The sequence below is a fragment of the Arvicola amphibius genome, chromosome 4 (genome assembly GCF_903992535.2).
Source record: "Arvicola amphibius chromosome 4, mArvAmp1.2, whole genome shotgun sequence".
In the NCBI taxonomy this organism is placed as follows: Eukaryota; Metazoa; Chordata; class Mammalia; order Rodentia; family Cricetidae; genus Arvicola; species Arvicola amphibius.
Window position 1 is genome coordinate 15,285,934 of NC_052050.1, and position 11,652 is coordinate 15,297,585.

Consider the following 11,652-nt stretch of genomic DNA (forward strand, 5'->3'; position numbering starts at 1 on the left):
CGCTTTCCCTGGGTTATCTGGCGCCTACCTCATTTCCCTGGCAGGATTTCCACCCTATATCAGGTGCTTTTCTGGTCCTTGTGACAAAATACCTAACAGGGGCGACTTAACAAAGAAGAGGTTTAGTCTGGCTCACAGACACAGCGTCTGTCACAACACGTGGGTCACCGTCACCACGTCCATCATCACAAGGGGCAGTGTGAAAGCTGGGAGAGCCATCATGCGAGGTGAAAGTTTTTTAAAATTTATTTTTTTTCGTTTCTTTTTTCTTTTTTTTTCTTTTTTTTTAATTAAAGATTTCCATCTCCTCCCCCTTCCCTCCCCTCCCTTCCACCCTTTAAAATTTATTTTTATTTTATGTTCCTTGGTGTCTCCCTTGCCTGTGTGAAGGTGCCAGGTCCCTTGGAACTCGAGTTACAAACAGTCGTGAGCTGCCATGTGGTGCTGAGAATTGAACCTGGGACCACAGGAAAAGCAGTCAGTGATCTTAACTGCCAAGCCATCTCTCCAGCCAGTTTCTCATATCTTGATGGTAGACTGGACTCAGGGTGGTTTATCTTCAAGGCCTGTTGCTGGTGACCTGTCTACCAGCTAGACCCCACCACTACATCCCAAAGATTCTATAACCTCCCAAACCAGTGTCACCAGCTGAGCACCAAGCATTCAAACATGTGGCCTGTAGGGGAAATTTAGAATCCAAAGCATAACGTATCCTTGAATCACAAGGGTTGGAAAAAGGCAGAGGTCCAGCATCCAGGACTTCCTGTGGCTGAGGCTGAGAATAGAAACCTCTGGCTTTCTTACCGGTAGGACCAGAGGTGCAGAGGTGGTGACTCTGGAGTTGAAATGGCTGGCAACCTTGCTGGGCTATCATTCTAGGGTGTAGGATAGTGAGTTTGAGGCCAGCCTGGGCTACACAGGAAGACTCTCAAAAACAAAACAAAACAAATAAACAAACAAACAAAAAACACAAACAAAAAAACCCACATATTTTTAAAACAAGGTAAATACCAGGGTAAAAAGAGTAATTAATGCCTTTCAGACTGTACTGGCAGGTGAATTCTCATTTCCTAAGGTATGAAGCCATTTAGCCTGGTCATAATCTTTCCATATCTTCCGTAGCTTGTCCTGCAGGGTTAATACAAGTGCCACAGAAGTCACTGACAACCATGTAGACTCCCTTCTCTGAGTGCCCCACCCAACTTGGCTAAGAGCTAGCTCAGGACAAGGCAGGATCTAACACGACCTTAGCCAAAGAGTCGGGACAGTTTTCAGTGGCCGGGTGTTCTAGTCTCATTCAGCTGCTGTGACAAAACTGACAAAAAGTGACTCGGGAGGAAGGGGATTCCGTCAGCATACGGGTTTCAGCCTGTTACTGAGGGAAGCCAGGGCAGGAACCCACACAGAGAACCCACGGAGCAATGCTGCCTGCTGGTTTGCTAGTTTCTTATGCACCCTAGGACCTCCTGCCCAGGAAATGGCACCATCCGTGGTGGAATGGGCCTTTCTACATTAATAATCAAACAATATCTCCCCCACACACACAACAAGTCATGCTCACAGGCCAGCCTAACAGGGAAAATCCTTCAGCTGTGCCCCTCTTCTCAGGTTTGTTAACAGTTAATTAATCAGGATACTGGACATATATAAACTTTCCAGGGATCCCCTGGTCCCAAGCCTGAGATTTTACCAAGGACTGGAGTTCTAGCAGAATTTTCTTCTGTCCTTTGTCTTTTTTTATTTTTTTATTATTATTATTATTATTATTATTATTTTTTGGTTTTTCGAGACAGGGTTTCTCTGCAGCTTTAGAGCCTGTCCTGGAGCTAGCTCTTGTAGACCAGGCTGGTCTCGAACTCACAGAGACCCACCTGCCTCTGCCTCCCGAGTGCTGGGATTAAAGGCATGCGCCACCACCGCCCGGCCTTTGTCTTTTTTTTAAAGATTTATTTATTATACATACAGTGTTCCACCTGCATATACCCTGCAGGCTAGATGAGTGTGGCGGCCGCACTTACATTTCGCCATTACAAGATGGCGCCGAGGGCTAAAGTAAACAAGTATGTGGCGCGAACTTTTCGCGCCACATCTGCCTAGCAACAGGTTTCCACCAATCCTTTTCTGCCACGTCACCTAATCAGTAGACACGCCCCGTCCTCCTCTATATAAGCCGCCACCCAGCCCGGCTCGGAGCCCCCTGCTTCCAGCTCTCCCTCAACCAAGCAGCGCTTCATTAAAGTGTGATCAGAGAAGAATCCTGTGTCGGTGGTGATCTTTCCCTGCTGGTCAGGGCTCGCTCGCCGCAGATGAGTACACCAGATTTCATTACAGATGGTTGCTGGGAATTGAACTCAGAACCTCTGGATGAGCAGTCAGTGCTCTTAACTGCTGAGCCACTTCTCCAGGCCAGACAGGGTTACATAGAGAGACACTGTCTCAGAAACAGAAACAAAAGGCTTAACTATGAAAGAGAGACCCGGGCACTAACCTATGAGAAATATAACCGTAGAAAGCTAGGCAGGGGCTGGAGAGATGGCTCGGCGCTTAAGAGCACTGACTGCTCTTCCAGAGGTCCTGAGTTCAATTCCCAGCAACCACATGGTGGCTCACAACCACCTATAATGAGATCTGGTGCCCTCTTCTGGCCTATAGGCAGGCTACTGTATAAATAAATAAATCTAAAAAAAAAAAAAGAAAGCTAGGCAGGAGTCAGCAGGATCATTTGAGATCCACGGAAGCTAACCCACAGGGCCATCTGCTAACAGTGGCACCATGTGGCAGTGAGAAGTCACAGCAGGCTAAACCTCTTAACTGAACTAGGAGCCAGTGACATCGTCCCTTTTTGGTTCATGTGCCGTCGGGTTCCTGGGTGGCCTTTGCAGATGCGACTGATGCTGACGAGCAGCTGGTCCAAGGCATTGAATATGCTGAGGGCCCTGGATTAGGATGCTCTGTGCACGTCTTAGACCTGATCCTAGTGTACTTCCCCTTTGCTCACCTTGAGAAGATAAAATCACAGGAGACTCGCAGAGGAAGGAGTAAAAGCTACCAAACTCAGTGTGGAAATTGGCATTGAGAAGGTCTTTGGAGGAATACTTCCTTGGTCCTGAGTTAGACTTTCTTTGAACAAACCACGCCTTTCTGGTCATAGGGAAAAATGTGCCTTCACTTAAGATATGGGTCCCCAAAAGGCCCATGTCTTTGTTCTGGGTTTTTGTTGTTGTTGTTGTCATTGATTTTTTTTGTTTCTTTGAGACAGGTTTCTCTGTGAGACAGTCCTAACTGTCCTGGAACTCTCTGTAGACCAGGCTGGCCTCTACCTCCCTAGGGCTGGGATTAAAGGTTACACCACCACCACCCAGCAAGGTCCATGCCTTTTTTTTTTTTTTTGGTTTTTGGTTTTTGAAGAAAGGGTTTCTCTGTAGCTTTGGAGCCTGTCCTGGCACTCACTCTGTAGACCAGGCTGGCCTCAAACTTCTGCCTCCCGAGTGCTGGGATTAAAGGCGTGTGCCACCACTGCCCGACTAAGGTCCATGTCTTAAGGGCCCCCAGACCACAGCCTACTGGGAGGCAATGAAACAGGATGGTGCATAGTGAAAGGTCCTGAGGGCGTCTCAGAACCCTGGCCCTTAATGGTTTCTTTTTGCTCTTCCTGCTTCCACCATGATGTATTGCCTCGACGCAGGACTAAAGTCAAAAACTTCGAAACACTATCATGGGAATCTTTCTTTCTTGCAGGCTGGCATACCTGATATTTGTCACGGGGATGGAAAGTGAGCATACCTCTCACACATATAAATTTGTAGAAGGCAGGGACAGTGCTCTGTTTACCACTGTGCCTCTGTTGCTTTGAAACTAATGGGTTATCTTTATAGCAAATCTCCAAACCCATACTCGGGGTTGTCAAGGAAGAAGGGGAGATGCCTTTCGTGTCTGATACTGTACCGTTTCAAGCTAGTATCCACAAGGTGGAAACTGGATATGAGTAGGTGCTTTGGTTTTGAGATCAGGACAGATAGATTGCATTGCTTGCCCCAGACTGGCCATTCGTGTTAGCAAGCAGAAGCTATCCTCAAAGTTCTGAACTGCTACCACTTGGCTTAGCGTAAAAGCTTTCAGCTGTGACACAAAGGAAGACTAAACCCAGACAACACAAACTCTATTTCATTTTTATCACAGCTAACATCTCAGTAAACAGTTCCTGACAGCCCTGGAGGAGGGGCCTGACTTGACGCTCCTCAAACCTTCGCCAAGGTGGACGAACTCCTTCCAAGGACAGTGCAGAAAGCTGAGCTGTTGAAGCATATGGTGAGCACTGTTACAGAGGATTGGGGGACGTGACTGGGCCAAGACCCATCTGCCGTGGGGGTCTGTACCTCTGTCCCACGGGACTTGTTTGCAGAAGATGGAAACAGGCAATCCTTTGTGGAGATGGACCGTAGATGTGGGACTCGGCCTTTTACAAAAGGAATTCAGAGTGTGCCCTTGACCCATTAGACCAGTTTCATGGACGTATTCTACCTTCTACCTTAAAGCCTCCCCGCTCTCCAAAGTCAGGGAGTGATTATATATACTTGCAATCCCAGCACCCAGGAGGCTGAGGCTGGAGGATCCCAAGTTTGAGGCCATTCTGCGCTGCATAGTAAGCCCTAGGGTTTTTTTTTTGTTTTGTTTTGTTTTGTTTTGTTATAAACTAGCTAAGCTCCTTCTCTGACCCAATGTGAAGTTTCAGGGGGTTTCTGGGGTGAAGCTCTATCAGCCAGCACCCTTTATGATGTCACCGGGTACTGTGCGGAGTAGGGGAATGTGGACGGGGAGCAGAGTTCCTTCTGATTCCTGCCCATTTATCTGATACCTACCCCTATGGAGTCTTGTCCCTGAACTACAAAAGAAGTCCTTGGTTAATCATCAGGCAGTCCTGAGCAATGGATTCCAGGATATTTCTGATGATTCTTCTCGTTTGCTGTTTGAGGAATGGACAGTGGAAATGAGGGGCAAGGGTGGGGCCTTCTGTGTGCTCAAGAGTAGACAGTTGAATACAGGAAGGAGGGAAGAGGCTCTTTGCCAGCAGGAACAATCAGACTGAAATTTCTAGAAACTGGAATAAACTCAAAGAGAAAGGCAAGCTCCAGATGAACTGGTGTAAGCCACATGGGGCCCTGAAACCCTGTGGAGAAGACAGGAGAAGACAGGAATACAGCCTCACATCCTGTCTCTTCCTCCCTCCTTGGCCTACTCTTTCCTCCCCGTAAAAGGCCGGTAGCTGAAGTCTCACTCAGGCAAAGAGCTGCTTTTGGTCAGCAGAGATGGGAGTTGCGCACTTCTGCCTATATGTCAGCAAACTGGCCTTCCTTGTCTTTGTTCCGCCCTCTCTGCCTAGAGGGCTGTTTCCTCCTGTTTCTTTTGCAGGGCTGGTAGTTCACAAACAGTGCTACGGTAATCACAGCCATGCCAAGGGTGAGAATGGTGATGATGAAGATGGTGGGGGAGGAGATCCCTTCATGTGGTCCTGTGTGGGCACAGAAAACAGAACTGGGGATGGTGGGCTGAAGACAAGAAAACCATTCCACCCCAAGACACCAAGCCCACTCCTCAGATACATGTTCTCCACCCAGGAGCATCTTGCTTCCCTCTACACTTGTGAGATTCTCAAATCTGGGCGACAGGGCAGGGCGGGGCGGGGGCTTTCTACCCCGAGACCCGGCAGCTGGTGCAGCAGGTACCTTGGACAATGACATCAATCTCTCTGCTGACAGAGCCCAGCTGGTTAGTGGCTGTGCAGCAGTAGGTTCCAGTGAGGTTCTGGGTGGCCTTCTGAGGTACATCAAGGTCAATGATCATCCCATTCCACGTACACACCAAAGCTGGGGCAGGGTTGCCCTCTGGGATGCAGGCAAGCATTTGCTCCATTCCTTCTACCCATATCTGGTTGCCAGGGCAGCCGGATTCCCCAAACCGAGGCTTGTCTGCAAAAGAGCCCCCAAAGGAACCTAGTTGTATGTCCTGTTCCTGTCTCGCTTGCATTCATAGCCCCCTTTCCCTCTCTAGCTCAAATGTTGCTCCCTCAACCCAGGAAAATACAGTCAGCTCCCTGCTTAGAACGAAACCTACTCTATTCTCTTCCCTTCCCTGCGGCAAAGATTATGAGATGCAGCCTAGGATATTTTTATGAACTCAGGTTAAGTAACATGGTTCTGTTGGTGAGGCCCAAGGCTTCTCAATGTGCAAGGAGCAGACTCAGAAATAAGGATTTCCTCATTTTCCAAAACACAAATTGTGATTTGGAACTTCTCCTTAGCATCAGCCTCAGCTGTCTCCTTTGATGCTGTCTCCCCGGCACTGGCTCTCAGCTAACTGTATTTGACCGCCAGAACCACTTGCCCTTCTGGGCACACACCCCATCTTGTCCCTACTCGCTTTCCCGAGGGCAAAGACAAACTTGGACGTGCTTGTTTTATTTTCTTTTCTGGATTTTTCTAATTAGAAAAGTGCTGCCCCTCGGCTAACAAAGCAAGGGAGACTAAGTGTCCTGCCTTGTCGAGGACCATCGGGCCTCCACTCACATAAGACATGAAGCTGCATCTCAGTGGTTTTGAGCAGTCGCTGGCCCTGCACTTCCAAAGAGGCCTCACAGGAGAGATTCCGGCCATCGTCTTCCTCTCTGGCAGTAAAGAGGAACCAGGCAGGCTCGCCGGGAGCAGAGATGTTTGGAGCTCCCTGAAGTAGAAGAGTAGGGCTAGGTGATGTTAACACATGACCCGAGCAGGTGACGTTAACATCTGTCCCTGCCAGAGGGTAAGCATCTTCGACCTCCAGAACTGGGGGAGGGAAACCTACAAAGAAAGGAAACAAAACCGTGGACACATTTTCAAACTGGTGGCTGCCCCTGTCTTCTTGTTGCTGGAGGTCTCCCTTGGGCAGACAATGACATAAGGGTGACTTTGCATAGCATTAGTGCTTCTGTGAAGGCTGAAGAGAGGGGCCAACAAGACGGCTGGAGAACTGAGAGCTTCCCTTCCAACATCTGCCCACATTTGGCTGTACCTCTCCTGCGAGGACAGCAGATGTCTTCTCATTGTACAGGTTTTTCTCTCTCTCTTTCTTTTTTTATCTCAAATGCTTATTCTAGAATGAAGTTCAAGCATCCACAATTGTCCAATAAGCAGGAGAGGTTAGGAAACTGAGGACAGAGGCCACATAGAGCTACCGTCACAATGCAGGTCCCTAACCACCTCCATCATAGAAAGATGAAAGTCAACATTCACTAAAGAAGACACCCAGCAAAGGTTAGCCAGATAAATATCTACAGCCAAATCCACAGGCCCTTACTGGGCAAATTCTGCTTAGCAGAGACCTGATACGGGGAAGGGAGGCAGTCACGTACTGTAGACATGCACTGGTTTCCTGACTCTCTGCTCCACTGGACCCAGAGACACAAGGCAGGTCAGCTCCTGGTCACCGGTCTCCATGGCCCGAATGGTGGTGCTGGCCCACGCTGCATCTCCCTTCCAGGAGGAGAAGGGGCTCAGCTCCTGGCCTTCTAAGAACATGCGGAAGACAGCGTCCTGGGCAGGAAACACCCTAGTCACCTCGCAGATCATAGTCTCTGCCACCCCAACCTCCAGGAGTGAAGACACCCCGATCTGGGGACTCTGAGAGAATTCTGCCAAGTAAGGGGGAAAAAGAAAGGAAGAAGGAAAGCTCTAAGTCATGTGTCACCTAGGACACTGTGGAAAGGAACAGGGCTGAGGGTGAATTAGAGGTGAGGCACAGTTACTCTCTTCTCCTAAGCCGGTGGGAACAGGGTTCCCAAAGGCCAAAACAGGCCCTGGGTTCTCTCCATGCCTGGACTCTGACTCACCAAAGATCCGGAGTTCCTTGGTGGCTGACCTGCCATGAAGCAACCCCCCACCATGCAGGCTCAGGTCCAGTTCTGCATGGCAGGAGAAATTGCTCCTGTCATTCTCCCGCTGGGCTCTGACATTGACAGTGACCTCGGCTCTTTGGGATGCCACAGAAAAACCCATGAAGTCCTTTCTGTGCAGTTCTCGGTCGTCCTGGAGAAGGGTAAGGGTGAGGCTCTGCAGGGGTGCCACACTAGGCACATGACACTTCACTGTGAAAGCCTCATCCATGGCCACCCACTCGGGCTGCAAGTCCAGGATCACCTGCTCCGGTGGCTCTTTAAGACAAAAAGGCAAGCCTTGGTGAGGAGCCATTCACCTCCAGAAAGAAATGACATTGCAGAAGGTGACCACCACCCTTAAGGTTTCATGCCATAAGTTAGCCTTCCAGCTCTCTGTCCATCAAAGGTAGCCATGGCCTAGAACTGTGACAGCTAAAAGGAACTCCCTTGCTTTGAATTTTCCTGCCATTCTGGAACATTCTCTCTCTTATCAGTGATGTCTCAGAGGCAGGAGAAGCTTGGGGGAGGTACTCTTCCACTCATTCCTATCTTTACAATGCAAGATGGCTCCCTGTAGGACCTTGTTTACCAGTCCCGACACCTCAGAGCCTCCTGTTCTGCAGAGCAGCTCAGGAACTGCCTACACCACAGGCTTCTTTCTCTGACTACCCCAGCTGAAGACTGTCCTTCCTGAAAAGCCCTGGCTATCCTAAGAGCTGGCAGCAAATAAGCCAGGACTAATCTTACACTGGTCACTCAGAAACTCCCCATGTAGTCTGTGCATTCTCAAGCATGCCTCACGGCTAATGGTGGGAACTCAGAAGATGGCCTCTTCAAAGGCAGAGACTCCTGACAGTATGGCTGAGTCTTTACCTGGTGGGTGGAGGGTGTAATTCTTTCCCCTAAGTAAAATCCCTATCTAATTCTTAGACGCATTCCGCCAGGTGGTGGTAGTGCATGCCTTTTATCCCAGCACTTGGGAGGCAGAGGCAGGCGGATCTCTGTGAGTTCAAGGCCAGCCTGATCTACAAGAGTGAGTTCCAGGACAGGTACCAAAGATACAGAGAAACCTTGTCTCAAAAAAAGAAGAAGGAGGAAGAGGAAGAATAGGAGAAGGAGAAGGAGAAGCAGCTGCATCCCTGTTTCTCCTTCTCCTTTCTTCATCTGGGCCTCCACCCTACTCACGGTACATGGTGATGCGGAGTGCTGTGTCCTTCTGGACCCCTGCACAAGAGAAGAAGCAGTGCAGGACAGAGCTCTCTGTGACGTCCTCCAGGACAAACTCCTTCCACTGAGGCCCTTTGCCCAGCTGGCTTTTCCTGAAGAAGGTCTCGATTCCACTGGGCCCTGGGTCTGGGCAGGTGGTGCTGCAGTTGACAGTTAGGGACTGTCCAAACTCCACCAGGGCCTGATTTGGCCAAACAGACACTTCAAACAGCTCTTCTGTGGTCCCTGAAAGGAAGCACACTGGTCAAAACCGCTGGTGAAGGCCAGGAGATGCAGCACGAACGGAGTCCACTCTCTCTGTTGGATCAGGCTGCCCAGGAGGGACCCTGCTCAGGGATCTGGAGAATAAACCCTTTAACCAACAAGCAAGAGCCTGAATCCCAGCCTCATTCCTGTCTCTGTCCTGGGGACTAGATTTTACCACAGAGTCTAAGAAGGCATTAACAGTAATACCTGGGAAAGCTTCCCGAGGCCTTAGCAGCTTTCTGGGCTCAAACACTAACACCCTGCTGGGGTCTCTGTGCTTCTACTGCCAAGCAGTATTTCTCTCAGATGATAATGAAGGACTACCTTCACCAGAATCGTCTGAAATGATTGTAAAACTGAAGAGCCCGGCTCCATCTTAGACAGAGTGACCACCCTGTAGTGAAGGTAGGACCTGGAAATATGCCTGAGAACAAAACAAGCCTCCTGTGAACCCTCCACACACAAATCCACAAGAACTAACGACCCCAGGGAAGCCCCATGCTTACTTATTTCCCATAGATTCTATCTTCTCAGAGATTACTCCACTCTGCTTTGCGATGCCGTGAAAAGGAATTTTTCAGTGTTCACAAGTTTAGCCTACATTATGATTTGGATCTTAAATGTCCCCATGCTAGAAGCTTGTTGCCAGCCTGTGGCACTAGGGGAGGGGGAAGGACCTTTAGAAGGCTGGGCCAGTGGAGAGAGTCCTGCACATATGTCTATGCGCCAAGTTCATGTGTGGTCCTTAGAGGATGTGGATCCCCTGGAACAGTACAGAATGGTTGTGAATGGCCACACAGGTCCTGAGAACCAAGTCTAGGTCCTCTGCAAGAGCAATCTTGCTCTTAACTGCTAAGCCATCTCTCCAGCCCCAAGAAAAATAGTTTTGAGATAGAGCAGGAGCTGGGGATGTAGCTTACCTGGTCCATTGCTTGCCTAACATGCACAAAGCCTTGAGTTAGATCCCCAGGATAAAACTGTCATAGTGGCAATGCCTATAAGCCCAACACTCATGAAGCAGAAGCAAGAGGATCAGAAGTTCAAGGTCATCCTTGGTTATGTGGGGAATTTGAGGTCAGCCTGGGGTATGGACCTTGTCTCTAAATAAATAAAATTTTAAACTTAAAAAATAAAACAACACCAATAAAGCCATGGCGCTCACCACACGCACAGCCCATCACCTACAGTCAGGAGCATGAGTGGATTGTTCAGCGCAGGACTCCAGTGGATAGAATGGCCACTCACAGTGGGTGGACCTTCCCGCTCCCGTCACCCTACCCTGAGAGAATCCCCCACAGGCATACGCAGAGGCCCATCTCCAGGGTGACCCTACATCCATCAGGTAGACAGCGGAGATTAACCACCACCCCATCCCCCTCTGCACGATCAACCAGGTGTGTCCTAGCACACAGTGACTAAAGAAACTTTTCTAGGTACCCTCACCTGGACAAGGGATCAAGGCCAGCAGGGTCCAGACACCAAGCAGAATCATTTTCATTCTTGGGAGAAAGCCCAAAAGCTGGGGAAAGAAAAGAAAGAAGTCCTAGAGAAAGTTTTTTTTTGTTACATTTTCATAAAAATTTTATGTGTATGAGTGTCTTTCCTGTACGTATGCCGGGGCACCACATGTGTTCCTAGGGCTGGTGGAGGAGGCATTAGAGCCCCTGAGACTGGAGTTACAGCTGGTTATGAGCCACTGTGTAGGTTCTGGGAATCAAACACAGGTCCTCTGCAAGAGCAAACAGTGCTCTTAACCTCTGAGTCATCTCTCTAGTCTGGAGAATATTTTTATAAATAAAAATGTACAAAAGGAAGCCATTTGCTGTAGTGTCTGCCTGCAGTCAAGCCCCTGAGCTGGAAGCAGGAGGATCAAGAGTTCAAGGTCATCTACCTTAAAGAATCAGAGGTTAGTCATCTACTGCATTTCAAAAAGAAAAGAACCGGAGAGGCCAGCCTGGTCTACAGAACAAGTTCCAGAGCAGCCGGGGCTACATCCTGACTCAGAAACACAAACTAAACAGGACAAACCTAAACCAAACAAAACACATGTAGCCAGGCAGTGTGGTAAGATCCTTTAATTCCAGCTCTCTGGAGGCAGAGGCAGGAGGATCTTTGTGAGTCTGAGGCCAGCCTGGTCTACAGAGCGAGTTCCAGGACAGGCAGAGCTACATAGTGCAACCCTGTCTCGAAAACAGCAAAAAGATAAGGATGAAACACCTGTATCCTGTATTAAGGAATTCCTTCAAGTTTAGTAAAAACGACAAACTTAAAAA

The 11,652-nt window shown here is 49.0% G+C and overlaps 1 protein-coding gene across 1 annotated transcript; it reads right to left on the reverse strand.

The window, feature by feature from the left end:
* Positions 1-5,327: 5,327 nt before the first annotated feature.
* Positions 5,328-10,877, reverse strand: LOC119811029 (intercellular adhesion molecule 5). Its single transcript, XM_038324574.1, has 7 exons — positions 10,823-10,877; positions 9,092-9,358; positions 7,862-8,182; positions 7,385-7,663; positions 6,564-6,833; positions 5,724-5,966; positions 5,328-5,509 (listed from the first exon to the last, which is right to left on the reverse strand). The coding sequence occupies exons 1-7, from the start codon at positions 10,875-10,877 to the stop codon at positions 5,328-5,330; spliced, it is 1,617 nt and encodes a 538-aa protein (XP_038180502.1).
* Between the last annotated feature and the right edge of the window lie 775 nt (positions 10,878-11,652).